Below are 19,957 nucleotides of genomic sequence, written 5' to 3'. Positions count from 1 at the left end.
GGTTGGTTTCTTAATTAAAAGTATTTCATTCATAATGATACCAATACAAGTTTTAAGTTTAAACCTTATTACTATTACTACTGTTGACAGTCGATGCATCTTTATATCTTTCATGAAAAACACAAGAAAAATACAAGTTTTTAAATTTCTCTTATCCCCCCTTTCCATACGATATCAACTTATGAATATATTAAAACTTGGAAGACAATTTAAACAGAAATCGTCGCTCAAGAATATTTTCATCGAATGTTATGTATGTTGAAGACAAAACAAAAATCTTGAATTTCACTCACTTATTGCCTGCAATAATGTCATGCCTTCATTTATCGTATTGCCTAGGTTTTAACCTTAATGTCTTACTTCACTTATTGCGCTAATTCATATATTGTACATATTATAACATCCACATACATTATATGAATACATACAAAATAAGGCAAAAGCATAAGGAAATGACTATTTTTAAAAACATTCGAAAGCGAACTATTGAAAAATAAACACATTTAAGTTTTTATTAAAAAATGGGTTCGGTTATAGTTTTAACTTTTATTTAATGTTATCGTTAACGATTTTATGGTATGTCTTTCAATATATCGGTTTATTGCACAAGTACAATATAACTGAAATTTTATGTCAATATCGTCGCATTTTTGTAGTTTTGGATGAGAACTAGAAACCGGGAAGAGAAATATTTACTTACTGTTTTGAATTTGGGGTTGGTCACGTTGTATTTTTTCTTCTTCATTTCTATCGTTTTAGATTCATTAACTAATATCTGTTTTTAGCTAAGAGTAATGTATGAGGTTATGCGATTATCTATTGAAGCCAAATATTTCAATATGTTGTAATTATTTATATAAACTTTCTGAATATAGTCAATATTTAAATTATTGTTTTGAAATATTCATGTTTTTTTAATTTTCATTTGATATTGAGATTATTGGACGGCGAATAAGCAGCCAGCTGCTAACTTCACACACATCGTATAGTTTAATCAAGGTACATTAAAGGTGCATATGATATGTAAAAGAAATTGTTTGTAAATACACATGTACACACAATAAGGTCAAGACAAAATAGAATTCTTTAAAAAATGAAAAAAAAGCAAGCGAACTACCCTAAAATAAACATTGTTTTGATTTAATAGCAGTTCGGGTTTTTCCGTTTTAGCTATGGATGACTGATATCACTAACGATTTAATTTGAGGTCTTCAGAATACAGGTATATTGCACAAGCACCACAGAAGAAAAGAAATTTAAGGTCAATAATTGTGTATGAGGTCTAGACTGGTGTGGGCGTCGTTAACTTTGATTTTTTATCTGTTCTTTTCAAAAATAAATAAGCTGATACTATCAGACAAATCATCATTTATATACGTCATCTATGAAAGGCTACAATAATATGTATGCAAATATTTACACACAACATGCATTCCCTTTATTAGCTCCCTATTCAGAATGAAGTTTTTTTTTACAAATATGATTGTGTTTACGTATTAACCTTTCTTTAGAATATGATAACAGGAACTGTTCCTGTTGCAGTAAAAATAAATTGGAATCCCTCCTATGAAACTTCCTGTAATTATCAGACGACTTGTTAAACGCAATGGAGCGTAATAGTTTCCACACTTGTTTTCCTTACATTTGTATTTGATTTATTTGAATCATCTGGTAAGTGATACTAACATTTATTATTGCATTAATTTATGTATACGGTTTCTATATACATCTCGAATAGTTGCTAATGGATCCTTAGTTGTAATCCTAATATAACGCTATTGATCCCAAGATACAAATCTCGGTCGGCTGTGTGTAAAGGATGTTGTTTGGTCCTCTATACTCTTCAACTTCCTACTTTATTTGGCCTTTTTAACTTTTTTGGATTCAAGCGTCACTGATGAGACTTTTGAAGACGAAACGCGCGTCTGGCGTATATACTAAATTTAGTCCTGGTATCTATGATGGATTTATTTGTTCCCACATATTCTGTACCCATAATCAACCATTTCTTCTATTTAGAGTGATATAACATGTATAGGCGTATAACCAAACTACATGGAATATTTTAATTAAATAATTAATATCAGTACTATTTTGGATTAAATGAAAAATATACGATTTCTAACTAGGTATTTTTCATTGAAAAGCGAAATCCAATTGGCGTGATTTTATTTTAGTAATAGTTCATCAAACTCATTCAAAAGAGCTTTGATGCTTAATAGAAGATAAAACAAAACAAATTGTCCTAGCTAACATTATCTGTTCTGAATTTCAACAGTTATTGCTTGCTTGAATAATATACCAAAAATATACTAAAAACTTTCCCCTCCTTTCTCCAAATACTGTTCAATCAATTGATTTTAAAAAGCTTTGTTAAACGAAATATCTCGATTGCTGTTGTTTATATTTAATCTTTGTATAATTATTCATATTGATATTGTTTCTTCTTTTCATAATGTTTTTCTGATTATTGTCAATACTGTTTGCGATGCGTTAATTTACAATATTGGTATTACATACTAGTAGACGACTATTTAGATTTTAAATGTGTTTATGATCATCAAGTATGAAAAAATCTAATACGTATACGCCATATACAAAATTTCAAGAAGGAAAGATTTGTCACTGTAACGCAATAATAAAATGCACGTTGATATTATTTACCATTATACTGAAATAAACATATTAAATGGGTGACATGTAATGTATAAAGTAGCTGCTACCATTGCTAAAAATCAAGGATACTGGCACGAAAATTTACTTTCTCTCTTTGCATGTATGTATGTTTTACGTACAAACAAGAAATTAACAGGCATTGTTTTTCAAATCGTGTTTAAATTTCAGTTATATCGTCTTTTATGTCTTTAATGATAGATAAATAACCAAATAATAACCATTAGATTAAATTTTATCGACTTTTGGTCACCGTACGACCAATAACAACGAGCAAATTATATATCTCATTTTTAATAAAAACAAACAAATGGCATAGACATGACGAAATGTGAAAAACGAAGTTCGATTGAGGTCAAAGAAATTTAAACAAAAACGACAAAAAAAAACCAGTACAGCAATTAATAATTACACCACTAAATAACATGTTCTGATTTGGATTAGACGGAGATGAACATGAATAATAAACCCACGTCTGCAATTGTGACGACCAATTGATATTCCGGAGGAGGGAGGAGGATTTTGAAAACAAATAACTCAGCCTTGATAATCACAACAATGAATGGTTTGTTCTGTGGTAATTTGAAAATAAATAACCTGACTTACACTGTATAAAAAATAAATAACTCGGCAGGTCTTTTAGGCCATTTCATAAATGTTTTCCAAAAGTATGGGATGAACTAGATTCGTCATAAAATTCATCTTTTTTCAACAAAAAAGAGTCACTTCCCAAATCTTTTACTAATAAAATTCTAAATATTATTTAGATATACTTGAACTTGAAATGTCTGAAAATGGGTTTCATATAACTTGAGGTATATTGTCTTAGGAACACTTACCTCACTTTTATTCAACATGGTCGTAACTACATTGAGGCTAAGGCCTCATGTATGAAATTTCACAACCAAAATCTTGTCTGCAAATAAAATTGATTTCAAGAAGCAAGTTCTGTTCTCCCACGATTATTGCCTCTGTTTTTTGTGAACCTATGTTTCTTTTTTATTTTTAGATTTTTCAGTGTGCGTCATTTCTGTGTGTTATCTGTTCATCAGTTTGCCTTAAGTGTTGCATTCCTTTTGTATTTCAGTTATTTTGTTTTATACTGATTTGATTATTGTTGACTTGTTGGTTTTTTTGTTATGACGGTTTATAGATTTTGGGAAGATTCGGGTCTCACGATAAACCTCTCCAAATGGTCATGTGCTTTGAACGTTATTCAGTATTTTAATGTTTTACTATTAAGTTGTAGTGTCATGATGTCCTCATATTCAACCAACCTTCCAATGATAAATTATTAAGTGTAATCAATGAACTGTCGTATCAACTACACCATTGTTCTTTTTGTTTGTTTTAATGAATGTCCTGCTGAATAATGCAGTTTAGAATCATTGCGCTTCCATCACCTTTTTGCCTTTAATAATATTTTCGGTTGCACTTTGTAAATACAGCTGATTTAAACTACGCCTCTTTTGGGGAGATATATGATATTCACAGATATATTAATTTGTTAACTGTACTCTTGGCATGTATAAAATTCTTGGACCACGTCGATGATTTCAATAACAATCATTACACATACGTCAGGTGTTTGGCAATTATGTATTTACTAATACATATAGAAAAATTTGGGAAGTGACTTATCAAAACTCTCAACACTCATTGTTTATTTATGTATATTTTGAATTTTGTTTTTAATTTCTGACAGTTAACATGTTGTACATACATATCAACTATACTTACTTTAAATGTATCTCATTTCTTAGAAATTATGTTATAAGGCTAACAAAGGTCATTTTTTATTTCCGCCTATGTTTTTTTTTTGTGTGGAAGATATCAATTGAAAAACGCATTTTGTTTGTAAATTCACATGTGAAACGCATGATTTACGTTGCGTTTATCTCATGTCGTAGTATTTGAACTTCAATACAACCAATGGCTTTTATTTCACCTTCGTTGTCGTTGTTTAATTTATTTTTGTGAAAGATATCGATTGCAAAACGCCCTACATTTGTAAACTGAAATATGAAATTCTTGATTTCAGAAAACCGACACTGTCCAGAGATTCTTCAAGATATACTAGAGGGGAAACAGGAAATTAGATACACGCATATTTAATGGATAATTCTAATGAGACGGAAACAAATTCTGGAGCTATTGCGTAAGGAACGAGTAAAACATTAAAATTGATTAAATATATTTTTTGGTATTAAGCTAGAATTTTATTAGATAGAAAAACCAACTCCGTTTATTACTATTAATTAGTTAAACTAGATATACAGAGGCTGGTATTGTATTTACGCATTACAGGCACCCAAACCTCATTGAGCTAAGCTGACGGAGTTTGATGTTTGCTGTGAGCAGGGGCTCCGTGTTGAAGACCGTACTTTGACCTATTATGGTTGATTTTTTTAAATCGTGACTTGGATGGAGAGTTGTCTTATAGGCACTCATAACTCATCTTCTTATATCTACTTACATACATTTGCCGTTTTTAATTTTTGGTTAGACGTATAGCTTTTGAAGTTGCAGCGAATTAACAAATTCGTGGGTTTCTAATGCTTAGATTTTTGTAAATCCCAAAAGCGTTTCGGACACACCATATGTATTAAATATTTAGTTCGATTAACGAAAAAGATTTTAATAAAAAAAAAACCAGTTGTTTTGAGCTGGATTGTACTACTTTTTTCACTTTGAAGCACCAGTTTTTGTTAACATGTGTCTGCATGTGAGTAATTGACAAACATATACTCATAAAATAGTTTTGATGCATTGTATCATGGAATAAAAGGCTATAATTTTCGGAAAAAAGATATATGAGACAGTGAATACTATTTAGACGCTATAGAAGAAATGAAATAATGTCACATCTTTTGTATCTGATTGTTTTCACAGAGAGGTATATTTGAAATACGCTAGGCCTATTTAACCTATAAATAAATGTTTCAGAAACATTATTTTTCTTTTTATATTAAGTTTGTTTTAAACAAAAAATTTATTTTTAATTCGTTTCAGGGCAATTGTTTTGCCTTTTGCAGTTACCATTTCATGTTGCCTGTCTTGCTGTCGATACTATATGAGGAACGAAAATGCAAAGAAACTAAAAAATATCAGACGCTTTCAACAATCAAGGACCTCACAATTAACCAACGAACAACTACAATATCGTATTATTGGTAAGATGTTCGTATTTGGATATACTTTAAGGTCATTGTGTGGCTTAAACACCAAGTAAAAGTTTGCTTTTACCAACAAAAAAATGGTCTCAAGCTGCATTGCAGAGATGCTTATTTTCAAAATGCACTTCTGGTGTAGTTAAATTTATAACAATAATAGTATAATATATTACGCGACCAAACGATAATCGTTTATAATCAGTAATTCAAGATCTACTGGATATTTCAAATTGCATGTATGTGTAAGTGAATTTCATATAAAATGTGTCCCCCTAGGCCTATTTCCCCCGAAAATTATAATAACAGATACTTTTTGCGCTGCAAGCGTCAATTATTGTATTGATTGCAGTTTAACACTTCATTAAGAAATTACGATGTGAAAGAAGCACAAAACCAAGTCGAAACAAGGCCATCATTCAAACCAAGCCAAAAACAGTTTCGTGGAAAACAATTTCGAAAAAGTTAATACTATACAAACGTTGATACAAACATACAATGTACGATCTGTATTGTATTATTTACTGTGAGAGGCATATAATGTTTAACAACCGTATCAGCTGCCATTATCATATAGAATGACAACTGTTGTTTAAATTGATAAAGTAGAATTTGCATTGCAATTGAAGCACGAAAGTTTCGTTAATTAATTTGTTTATTGTGTCATTTGTATGCACGGGTGACATCCATTTGTACTACGTTTCAATACCATAAAGTCCATCATATAATGCGTGTATTTTCTGCCTTGAACAGGGTCTTAATTTTGACTTTACGTATAGTCATTTTATTTAATCTTAAACCATCACAAAATTTATGAACTTAATAGATCTTAGTTTTTGTCAGTGGTTTTCAAATATAAGGACTTACTTAGCCAAATCTACTCATTTGATATTTTGAATGTGTATACCAACAAATAATCATGCTAGACAATTCTTACATCAGGTTTGTACCATGACAATGGGAATTCAGCTGCTATTATCTCAAATCCTGAGACACAGACTGGATGTCGAAATGGTTGGAAAAGTCTTGCCAATGCTACCTCAGGTTATGACATTGAAACAAATTTTCCAGACGATACAGCATATACTCCCACTTTGAATCCACCAGCATACGAAGATATTATAAATCGAAATACAGCTGCCAAACTGAATGTTTCCTCTGATCCAAGAACACACACAGTAGTTGACGTATATAACGGCGCTGTTACTAATTTAGCAGACGATACAACATCTATACCCAAAGAAAATCCGCCAGCATACGAAGACATCATATAGAAATAACGGGTGTATACAGTTGTAGTTACTAGCGTTTTTAAATATGTACTCTGCGCATTTGTTTTCTGTTTTAATTATAAACTTGAATAAAATCAACTTTTAAATTTAATGTTTTTTTTCTGATTTGTGATTAAAGCATAACAACTGCGTATACTGCCATTACAAATAAAGATAATGTATGACAATGTCTATAGATTACATTTAAGTTTTCAATGGAAGCGTTAATATTAGATGAATGGATGAACTCAGTAAAGACCCGTCCAATTTGCATTTAATTGATCATGATAAATTCAACAACATTTACCGTTATCTTGATGATATTTTTTCGTTAAATAATCAAGAATTTTCTCAATATACTGCTGAAATTTATCTCAATGAACTTACTTTAACTAAATCAAATGTATTCGGTAATAACTGTCCTTTCCTAGATTTAGATATTTCGATTGTAAACGGGAAACTCCACACAAAAATTTACGACAAAAGAGACGACTTCTCGTTCCCTGTTGTTAATTTTCCATTTTTAGATGGTGATGTTCCTTTGTCACCATCTTACGGTGTTTATATTTCACAGCTTGTTCGCTATGCCCGTGTCTGTTGTGATGTTTTTGATTTTAATAAACGCAATCTATATATTACTGGTAAATTATCAAACCAGGGATATCGTTACCATGAATAACTTAAAATCTTTACCAAAATTTTCCATCGATATAATGATTCGGTTTTGAAGTTTGGCTGTAGCTGTAGAAAACTTATTTCAAACGGGATAGCACATCCTCATTTTTTCGGAAATGTTGTTAATCGTGCCCGTTTAGAACAGATCCATGTGAACTTGTCGCTCCATTAAATAAACTTATTCTAAAAGGTTACCTATTCAACACTGTAATAAGATCATTGAATATTGTTTTTTTTGTGTACAAATATTGATTTTGATATCAGTAAATTAAAAGCTAACTAAATATAACTAGTATGTTATATACATATACATATTCATGGATCTTCAATCTGTCGATACCTGTCGGTAACTTGGCATTGCACATCACGTTTTCCCTGGCTGTTTATGACGTCTTTACACTGAACCCATTGGATGTTGGGTGTGTACGGATTGATAGTTAAGTCTTAGATGTATGATTTTTTATTAGTTGTTAGTCTGGCGTACTAAATTATAATCCTGGTACCTTTGATAATTATTTGAACTAGCTGTCATATAGCTGCGAGTACTGTCAGATCTGTTCATTGTGTCATTTTGTGTCGGAATGTATAAGTACCCGGCCACGTCCACCTGTGTTTTTGTCCATCTGATGAGTTATAACTGATTTTTATAGTTCATTCTTATGTTGGAATGTTAAACCACTGTCCCAGGTTAGGAGGAGGATTGGGATCCTTCTTACATGTTTAACCCCGCAACCTTATTTATGTATGTGCCTGTCTTAAATCAGGAGCATGTGATTCAGTGGTTGTCGTTTGATTACGTGTTACATACTTGTTCTTCGTGCATTTCATTTTTATAAATAAGGCCGTTAGTTTTCTCGTTTGAATTGTTTTACATTGTCTTCTCGGGTCCTTTTATAGCTGACTATGCGGTATGGGCTTTGCTCATTGTTGAAGGCCGTACGGTGACCTTTAGTTTGTGTCATTTTGGTCCTATGAGGACAGTTTTCTCATGGCGATCATACCATATTTTCTTTTCTATGTATTCTAATAGAAGTAATCATAATGTTACTGTTGCAAAATAACTTTATCAATTAAGTGATAACAGCAACAGTAAACGAAAAACACCGTAATAAAGTCATCATTATATAACAGTTATACGCTATAATAGGTGTTAATAGACACTGAAAATACCTTTTGGGGGAACGGTGAATTCAGCACACATATGACAGCCATTCAGCAAGTTTTTGATCACAATATTCTGTTACAAAACTTTAAACTTTTCGAAAAACTAAGGATTACATTTTTCTTATCCAATGAATGGATTACCATAGCTGTATTTGACACAGCTGTTTTGGAATTATGAGTCTAGTGTAGACGAAACGCGCGTCTGGCGTATTGAGCTAGACTAAAATCCTGGTACCATTGATTATTAACTATATGAACTTTATCTATGATTAATTAAATGGTACAGTAGTGTAACAACACAATATAAGACCAAACTATAGAATAACTCGACAGATCGATACAAAGAAGAAAACTAACTTACAAAAACACAGAGTGTACATGGCAATATCCTCACAAATAAAGACACTAAGTACAGATCCGAAAATACTCACAGTTACTGAGAGCAAGTTCAAAGCAAATAGCAACTTATACAAAATTCATCTATCAAAGACTAAAATATCAATCAGTGTTCATCCAATAGTTCTCAAAGGTACCAGGATTATAATTTAGTATGCCAGAAGCGCGTTTTGTCGATATAAGACTAATCAGTGACGCGCACATCAAAATATTTATAAAGCCAAACAAGTACGAAATTGAATTGCATTTGGGATCCAAAATGCCAAAAAAATTGTGCCAAATACGGCTAAGGTAATTCTTGCCTGGGATAAAAAAAATCCTTAGTTTTTCGTCAAAATTCAATGTTTTGTAAACAGAACATTTATAAAAATGACCACGTTATTGATATTCATGTCAACACCAAAATGTTGACTACTTGGCTGGTGATACCCTCGGGAACGAAATGTTCACCAACAGTGGCATCAACCCAGTGGTATAAATAGTTGTATGCAGACCTATTGGTGACCTTCTACTGTATTTTTTTTTCTACGGTCGGGTTGTTGTCTCGACACATTCCCCATTTCCATTCTCAATTTTATAACATATAATTAATTTAGTGTAAATATATCATTAACAGTCAAATGAAAACCGCGAACTTATGCAATGACAATATATAGGTATCTACATATTGTAGTGTCAAGAAATATATATTGCATATAATGCATATTATGTGTAATAGTTAGTATGGTTTTGATTTACTGATAACAAAATCAAAAGGCATACCAATAAAACAATATTCAACCATTTAATTAAATAAGATGAATAAGTAGTTTTTTCTGATATTATATCTAATGAATCGATAGGTTTACCCGGCTCGTATCGACAATTCCAGGCTTAGCTAACAACATCATCATGCAATTGCGACATGCCGGTTGGAATTCTTTTTCAGCTACAGTTAAACGTCACTACAGACAATATTGTGCTAGAGGAACATCACCTAACGAAAGAGGAAAATAAGAAATATGAAAAAAAAATCCTCCCGGTGTAAAACTGTTTTTTTTTTCTTAATTTAGAGAAGAACATGCATTGCTGTAAGAAATTGGTTTATATAAAGATTGTTATTTTTGGTAATCTACACCAGTATATTAAGAGGCTTCTTGATCATTAAACATTGTTAAACGAAAAAATATCATCAAAATAACAGTAAGTGTTGTTAAATTTATCAATTAAATGAAATTGAGGTGGTATGGGTGTCTTCCTCCATCTTGAATTGTAAAAAACAGACAACCAAAGGTCCAGATTTTCTATCAAGTTAGCAAAATTTGATGCAGGAATGCAGATGTATAAAGTGAATTTTTATTTAAAAGAACCAATTTATAAGAATATAACTTATAAATATTAATATTTTTGCAAATGTTGATTTTTTTTGGTTGCTTTTAAAAACAAATTAAACTTTAAATTTTGCTATTTTGAATATTAGCCGGAAAAAACGTACGGCGACACTCTCTTTTCTTTTGATATTATCAAAGCATTGTCTGAAAGCTATCTTTTCCTTAAGTATTTAACAATTCTATCATTTTGTCTTATCACAAAATGGTGTTTTTCCTGTATAATTCATACACAATTTGTCATTTTGTCTCGTCCTGTAGCTCGAAAAAATGCGCGGTGACCTATCATTTTTATTATATTTTTCAACATAAATCAATAGTTACTACGTTTTGGCAAAGTATGGTCAAGTTCTATCATTTTTGTTTTAGACTCCCATACCACCTTTAGATTGGTCTTTACTGAGTTTTGACATAAACAATGATTCAGTACAGAACAGGAACAGGTCAACTTTTAATGGAGCTAAATTATTATCCATAGGAATGCCTATAAACGGTCAATAATCTTTATTGTCGAAGTGAACTTTAATGTTATCAAGAAGTACATTTATCGTTTAAATCATCTCGTCAAACCAGCAGTCAAATACCTAGCATATTTAGCTTTCTCATGGTAAATATAGTAATGTGTAAACATTATTACTATCTGCATGTATTTCTAAAGAAGTTGAAAGACCTGGAAGTGTACTGTAATCCAAGCGGTCCCAGATAATCTTTTACAATATTTTGAATATCAATCAGACCTTCATACAAAGGATTTTGTCACATTCCTCTTATAATTTTCACTCACACTGTGCATTCCATGACAACAGGATCCGGGAAGACCATTCTACCCACCAATTAAGACATTTTTCGTTGAAAATTTGAAAAACATTGAAAGATTCGAATTGCCTTTATGTCATTTAAAAGCTCCAGGTAGTCTTTTGCAATATATTTTGAAAAATTGTTTATAGCATAAAAATGTCACACTTGATTTACCGTGATTCATTAAAAAAATCTTAGGTAGCTATTATCAAGTTTTACATTATTTTTTGTTATCTATTTCTATTATTTAAGATTAATAAATTTTAAAAATAAATAATGTAAAGGGTTAATCGATTATCTACTGGAGTCGGATTTTTCAATCGGTATGGTTTTGTTCTTTATATCTTCTTTTAAAACCTGATCATTTTTATAAGAATTCTTTTAAATATCCCACACACAAAAAAAGAACACTGTCTCGTAAGATTGGAACAAGTCATGCGTTTAAATATTCTTTGGTTTTTCCGTTTTAACTATGACTCAATAATATCGTGAAGTATTTATGTATAAGTCGTATGAAATACAGGTATTTTTGTTGAACACAATAAAAATAAAATTGAAGGTTATAGGCCAAAATTTTATTTTGTATGAGGCCTAGACACTGTGAAAGGGCAAGGCGTTCTGTTCTTTTGTTATCAGTTGCGTTCCAAATATAAAGAAATAATACTTGCAGACATTGATAAAGTAATGTTTATTTACTTCATCTATATAAGACTACAATGATAACTATGAAGATATTCACACACAACTTACATTTAATTTAAGTCCCTTAAAGGTCTCCCTATCAAAATCAAATTTTCTGAATGAAGCTTCCTTATTCTATATTTAGGACACACCAACACAATAAAATCTTCATGTTGAATTATACAGTTGAATGAAAGTCCTCATCAGAAACTTCCTGTTACAGCAATACGATCCGACCAGTGAAAGCAATGGAGACCTATATGATTTCAGCACTAGTTTTTCTTTACTTTTGTAATTTGATTTTTCCATCATCTGGTAAGTAAGTCTATGAAATAATTTATGTCGTGTTCACAACAAATATAAATGGCATTGTATATAAACAATTTGCAAGGCTTCTATATGCATCACGAATAATCGTTTATGGACCTTTATAGTGACGGTAATGTACTGCAATTTCTCGAAGATGATATCCTTGGTTTGGATTTTTGTAAATAATTTGATTGCAACAATATACAACAATATTTTTGTAGTTGAGAAAGATAGAAAGGCATTGAGTTGTGCCACACAACAAGACAAACAGTTATTTATTATGATTACAATTTTCAAATACATTTGGCAGTTGTTCACACATAAATTGATAATCTAAATACATATTGTTTTACGTATGAAAAAATGTTAAAAAATATAATACAAATGTGGCAAACACAAGATTCCAAAAAACGGAAAGCTAATGCTTGCGTTCTTTAAGTAGTTCTCCTAGCGCAATTGCAAGGGGAGAGAATACATCTACAAAACAGCACGTTTACCCTTGGAAGGTGTAAACTTCCCAAAAAAACGTGTATGATGTAATGGTGTATGGTGCAATGGTGTAAGGTGTATGGTGCGTTGGTGTATGGTGCTATGGTGTATGGTTCTATGGTGTATGGTGTAAGGGTAAAAGTGTAATGGTGTATAAGGAATGGTGTGATTTTGTAACGTGCGATCTGGAATGGTGTGAATGAAAGGTGTAAAACAAAGTTCTTTTTATTTTAATTTTTCGGATAGTAAACATAAACAATAATAATAATCTTAATATTTGAAATTTAATTGCGTTTTGGGTAATTTCGGATCGTATAGATAGAATTTGGAATGGTGTATGGGGTAATGTGTAACGTGTATGGTGCAAAGGTGTAACGTGTATGGTAAAATGGTACAAGGTGTATGGTGTGATGGTGTATGATGTATGGTGTAATGGTGTATGGTGTTAGTGGTAAGTTTACACCAAGGACTGTATGTTATTGTTGCTGATTCTACAAACTAAGCATTAGATAGAAATCATCTTAAAATTGCTATCAGGAACGAAACTATCACTGTTTAAGAGGTTCACAATATAAAGCAGCTTTTCAGATTCTTTTTCGAAGCAGTTTGTTGAATTTAAAATTTTTTTTTTTTACTTTTTTACGACAAAGCATCGCGAGTAAAATCATAAAAATACTGAACTTAGAGCAAAATCTATTCGGAAAGTCAATAATCACATGGCAAAATGAAATAACAAAACGTATCAAAAACGAATGGATAAGAACTGTCATATTCCTCACTTGGTACAGGCAGTTTCAAATGTAGAAAATTGTGGATTAAAGATATCCATGGTTCTATAGCGCTAACCCTCTCACTTTAATGACAGTCTCGTCAAATTCCGTTATATGTACATTGATGCGTTCAATACACAGAGACAATAAATAAAATAGTCAAACTATGGGTACATCAGTCATCATCGAATATCAATTTTAAGAGGAACAATTTATCAGAACACAAAAACATCTACTATCTACGAACACATTCATTGATTTGAGTGTCTGACGTCCGAAAATTGTATACGTCACATACATTTGTCGTTCAATGTGCATACTTACAATTTAACAAATTTACATAATCAGATAATCAAAAGTTAGTGTTTTTATTCTCAGATGTAAATATGATTCGTGTGTGTGCCAATACCTGTCATTTAATTTTAAAAAGACGTAGAAATTTTATATATTGTACATAGTATTTTATTTCATATTATGTATTATTATTATCTATGCATTTTAATAGTCTCTTATAATTCTGTATAGAATGGCTCTCATTTTATTTAGTGTTATTTTACAATGTTACTATTGTATAAAGATTGATTGTACTTGTTGAGAGATGAGACTTTAATACAACATTGAATTGAATTGAATAGGCAATGTTACCATACAGGGTTTAAAATCAAAAGTATGTAAGAATAAATTTCAGAAATAAACCGAGATTTAAACTAGTCCAAAAGTTATATATAGAATGTATAAGAATCCACAAAAAGTTAATTCCACTACGCGATTGAATGATTTTGACGTTTGTGGTTCAACGTATATTGTTATTCATGATAGATAATATATCATAATGACATATAACAGAACTATATCATACTGACGGGATCTTTTAAAGTATAGAGTCACGTGATAAGAACAAAAGAAATACAAAAAGTTGTATATACAAAACAAACCACCAAAAAATGAGAGCCAATACAAACACATTGACGAGATGTATAAGTACCGAGCTACGTCAAACGGATATCACATACAACCATTCAACAGTAAAAGTAATATTATTAATAGAACAAAGACAAATGAAAGAACCATAAAACACATTGCTAAATTGATAAACAACATCAGGACGGAGAATCTATACATCAAGACCATCGTGTATTATTTGAGAAGTTGATACGGAATATTTATCAACACGGTCTTGGTACCTTTCGATAAACTGTTTTTAGAAAAAGGACGAGACGTTCTTTGACATACTCCTGATTCATCAACTTTCTACTCAAACTTACAAAGTATGAGTAGGAGCTGCAAGCTCTTGAATATCGAACAAGTTGGGGAAATATATATCCCATATGCAGGTGAAGTTGGTATATTGCTACTAAGGTGGGGGGAAATTATAATTTCAAAATTAAAATCGTTTGTCATAGATTCTGGTACTGAGATGACTGTGTAAGTCAAATTCGAGATAGAAGCCTTAAAATGAAACGGAGTTCGCCGTGTCTGTTTTTCTTTAATCTCTAGTTCTGGGGGATATATTAATGGAACCTAATCGACAGAAACTTCAAACAGAAATCGAAAATATGTTTTGCCAAATGGCCAACGTATTGTATACATTTCTTACTCTGTTATTTTTTACTTTATTTCAACCTAACTTTTATATTTCTTTTGCTATTTTTAGCCCAGGAGCCGTACATGCATACAGTGTGTGAGTACATAACGTCGAATAGATACTATTATTGTCCATTACTGAACAAATGTTGTTACCTCAATGGTAAATGGAAATGCATAGACCAAATTGACAGCATTGTCAATGGCGATTATGGAAACCAACCGAGTTGTGAAAATTATAAAAGGTTCTTTTGATTTTATCATTATCTTTCTTATTTTGTCTTACCAAGAAACGAACTTCTCATTTAGTTCTGACTTATTTTTGTTTTCCCGTTAATTTGTTGTCTTGTGCTATTCTGTAACATGTAAGTATATGATAAAATATGAAGCATTAGCTAAATAGAGTTATGGAATCTTCAAGACTTACTCTTTTTAATCCAATACTGTTTTTGATAAAAGTTATCTTTCTCAACACACACTTTTGATACCTGAGGGGTCAAGTGAGCTCTTGTGAGCACTTGACATTCGAAAAATGTTTTCTTTATTATTTTGGAAACCTTCCAAGTTAGAAATTCTGAGAGGAGCAAAATGATTGTGTTGATAAATTTGTCAGATAACGTTTAATTGAAGTAGTTGTCTTTGAATCACAATTTTGTATTCTATAAACAAACTTTAATTTGCTTAAAATATCCTGCAAGGGATTATGAAATAACGAAATTACCATCGACTTCTAGTTTTTCCCCTGAGCAATAAAGATTATACTTTTTAATAATATACAAAACATTCACATGATTCATCTTTATATATTCTTTTTTTATCAATTATTTATTTATTCGTAAGCGTTAAAACTAACTGATTTTATTCTGAGTTCCTGAGATAATATTGTCATACTGTACGCGGTATTATTACAGAAGAGAAGCTTTTGAAATTGATAATATTTCACCATTAGAGAAATGATAGTATGCAATCAAATCTTTATAACACTTATTTGAATTTTCAATTTTTCTCTCTCAAATGTTAAAAATTCATATTTATTACATACATATTATTCCAGTCTAGATTTTATTTGATTACGTTAAATTCATCGCATGTCCTAGTAATACAATTTTTCATTGACAATTATTACATCTTCATTTTTGTTTAATTTATTTAAGTGTAAGCTATTAATTAGAGAATGCACTTTTTTTAAACAGGAATACAAATTTCGTAATTTCAGAAAACCGACGTCAAAAGGCCCTTCTAGTTCTATAAATAAGAGAACGGGATATACCATAAACACTTATTCAACGGATGACTCTGATGAGACGATAAGTTCTGGAACTATTGGGTAAGTAAACAGTTTATAATTAAAATAAGTAATACTTTGGTCTCTAAACATAATTTAAATGAGGTGAACAAAAATTCGTATACGACAACTTATTACAACAACTCGATATATATACGTTACCAGCGTATTAACGCATCCCTGGATTTCAAACTACTAAAAGCAAAGCCAACCTTATATGCATGTTTCTATTCAATTTTGGTTCTCCTTTGTCATATAACTTCGAATCTTGCAGTGTATTTACGACTTACTGGATTAAAAATGTCTAGGTCTAAGCGTTCCTGGAGTAGTTAAATCAAGGAAAGTGTTCAAGACTGTCAAATTAATGTGGTAGTTAATAATCAAATCTTTTTTCGTTGATTTGATATTTTGTTGATTTGATGTTTGTCTGTTTTTGCACATGTCTTGATGTGAAAATAATTTAATATCTGTTATATTTGATTATTGTCAGAATGGTGTATATTTGAACTAGTTGAGGTCTTTTAAACCTAGACTATGATTTTGATAAATAATATTTTGATCAAAAATGAATTTTTAATTCGTTTTAGTGCGATTGTGATCTTTTTGGTATTTACCGTGCCCAGCTGTATGTTTTGCTGCATATTCTACGTGAGGAAAGCAAATGCCAAGAAACGCAAAATCATACGTATCCAACAATCGAGGACCGTGAGACCAATTAGCGAACAATCACAGTACCGTATTATGGGTAAGAGTTATTTTTCTGGCCAAACTTTAGGTCCTTTCTCGTTTGGACACCTTTTAAAAATTTGTAAAAGATTTTGTTTTAACAACAAATGTTGGCTTCAAACTTCAATGTACAAATGTGCATTTGTGCAATACAATTTAAATCTTTAATGGTATAATGTCGCGATAAAACCATAATCGATTAAAGTAACATGAACAAGTACTACTGACGATTATTTAAGGTGCATATACAATTTCAAAATATATCTACACGTATGTGTAATTTTTGCGTATAACTGGTTTTGTTTCTATTTTATCGAATACTTTTATAACACATAGCATTTGTATGTTTATTGTCAATTTAAAAAAAAATAGACATTTTCTAACGTCATTTATGCAAAAATTGGAATAAGAACAATACATTGGGACATTTAAAGGTGAAAAGCAACATACTAGATGAAACATATTTAAACAAAGAACATTTCGAAAATAATAATTTCCAGTCAAATGTCAATACAAAACGAACAAACGAAAGATGCATGTATATATAAGATAGTATAGAGTAGTCAAGTTTAGTTAAATAGTAATAATTCTTTTATAAGGTTTGTACCATGATAATGGGAATTCATCTACTATTATCACACATCCTCAGACAGAGGGTAGATGTCTAGATGGTGGGGAAAGGCTTGACACTTCCACCTTAGAAAACGACAATGGATCTTATTTACATGACGATACAACCTATACTTCCACTGTTAATCCACCATCATACGAAGATATTATAAACCGAAATGCAGCTGCCATTGATTCCGTTGATCCAAGGTCACACACATCAGTTGACGTGGAAGGGCTTGCCAATTCTATCATAAACAACGGCTATGTAACTAATTTGTCAGACCATACAGCATCTGTACCCAAAGTCAATCAGCATACACCTATGGTATAAAGGAATAATGTGTGCATGTACTTGCAATGATTTATGTTTTATTTTAAGTTTGCGTATTTGTTTTGTGTCCGAGTCATTAATTTTAATACAATTAACTTTCAAATTATTAATTTTATTTTTCTGATTTTCTTTAATGTTATAATCATATTAAACAAAATATAAATACTAACCATTGTTATAACGATAATTCTCTACAAATATGTGTATACATGTAATAAAATAGTTACACGCAAGTACTCATTAACAAACAAAGCTTCTGAGGGTAAATATATCGACTAATCTACATTTGTATTATTTCAGAAATAAACATAATGTTATCAAAAAAAAGTTGGCAAAATAGCATAAAACATTCAATGATAATAATAGCAGTAACCAATGAACAACACCCAATATCTGGTATACGGTTGAAAGGCCAAACAAGTCTCTTTACAATGCAACCTTTATTTTTATTATCGTTAAAATGCTTTTGTTGCCTTGAGGCGAGAAATATTTGCCACTCGACGTTAAAAAAATCAATCCTTTGATATAAAACGACCAAAGGAAGTGATGATTTGATTGATTGGAGTATAAAAAATCTTTTTCTTGATTACAAACATACATGTGTAGACCTGAAAGCTGATTGTCAGAATACCTACACCACTAACTTACTTTTGATTTTTGTTAACAGTTGAATCATGTTAAAATTACGTTTAATTATCTGAAATATTAACCAAATTATTCAATTTATTTCACTTAGTTCTATCATAAGTACTTTCATTTCAAATATTATCAGAACATTTAGCTGAAATTGTTGATCTATTTTATTAAAAATGACAATACAGGGCTGGTATGGTTACTAGGAAGGCATTTCTGTTGCCCATGATTCACAAGAGTGATAAGTCATCAAGCGTTGACGGTCTTTTGCCTCTATAAATATAAAAAAGAAAATATGCATATATTTTTTGTATTTAACTTGAAATAGATATTGAAAGATCATCATTAAATGTGTTACTTTTATGTAAGGGGTCCTTGGTAGTATTTCATGTTATATGTTGTAAATCAAACTGGTACTTTAGCCTTATGTACATATTCAACAAAAATAAAAATAAAACATTCTTTTTTATAGTTAACGTAATTACATATTAGCATATACCATTGTTATAACATATGCCCAGTCTAACTGAAACATACTTTCTATAGATCAGGAAGTTCAATGTTATTCAAGTGGTCAAGTGGTCCGCAGAAGTCTGTTACAACATATTTTTAGTATCAAAATGGCACTTTGAGACCATCATACTAAATAAAGAAAAACGGTTTCCTCAAATTCCTTTTATAAGTATCCGTACTTACAATCCAACTTACTTTGTGCTAAATTCCATGAGGATTTGAAGATAATGCAGATTTATCTTACCCATCACTACCGCTTCCGTTAATACTTTAAATTGTTTGCATTCAAATGTAATTGACTTTGAAAGATCATGATTGTCTTTTGTCATTCTAAAGGTCACCGGTAGTCTTTTGCAACATATTTTGGAAATATACTTCATGGTTTTCCATAGTTTTTTTAATATTTTGCATCAATATCTGAGTTTTAGTTCTTTTAATTTGTCCTTGTTTCGCTCAGCTTTGAACCTTATTGTTTTATTTTCATTGGTTTAAAAAAAAAATTAAATAACA

The 19,957-nt window shown here is 30.8% G+C and overlaps 2 protein-coding genes across 2 annotated transcripts; both read left to right on the top strand.

Annotated features, from left to right (window-relative positions):
• Positions 1 to 1,554: 1,554 nt before the first annotated feature.
• On the top strand, positions 1,555 to 7,226 carry LOC139485085 (uncharacterized). The gene is made up of 4 exons (XM_071269204.1): positions 1,555 to 1,671; positions 4,715 to 4,831; positions 5,686 to 5,846; positions 6,786 to 7,226. The coding sequence occupies exons 2-4, from the start codon at positions 4,788 to 4,790 to the stop codon at positions 7,115 to 7,117; spliced, it is 537 nt and encodes a 178-aa protein (XP_071125305.1). The 5' UTR covers positions 1,555 to 1,671; positions 4,715 to 4,787; the 3' UTR covers positions 7,118 to 7,226.
• A 5,108-nt stretch (positions 7,227 to 12,334) lies between these two features.
• Positions 12,335 to 19,398, top strand: LOC139485084 (uncharacterized). The gene is made up of 5 exons (XM_071269203.1): positions 12,335 to 12,510; positions 15,418 to 15,592; positions 16,564 to 16,674; positions 17,220 to 17,377; positions 17,958 to 19,398. The coding sequence occupies exons 1-5, from the start codon at positions 12,444 to 12,446 to the stop codon at positions 18,299 to 18,301; spliced, it is 855 nt and encodes a 284-aa protein (XP_071125304.1). The 5' UTR covers positions 12,335 to 12,443; the 3' UTR covers positions 18,302 to 19,398.
• The last annotated feature ends 559 nt before the right edge of the window (positions 19,399 to 19,957 follow it).

The sequence above is a fragment of the Mytilus edulis genome, chromosome 8 (assembly GCF_963676685.1).
Source record: "Mytilus edulis chromosome 8, xbMytEdul2.2, whole genome shotgun sequence".
NCBI classification, from domain to species: domain Eukaryota; kingdom Metazoa; phylum Mollusca; class Bivalvia; order Mytilida; family Mytilidae; genus Mytilus; species Mytilus edulis.
Note: the sequence above shows the minus strand (reverse complement) of the source record. Positions and strands in the feature narration are given on the sequence as shown.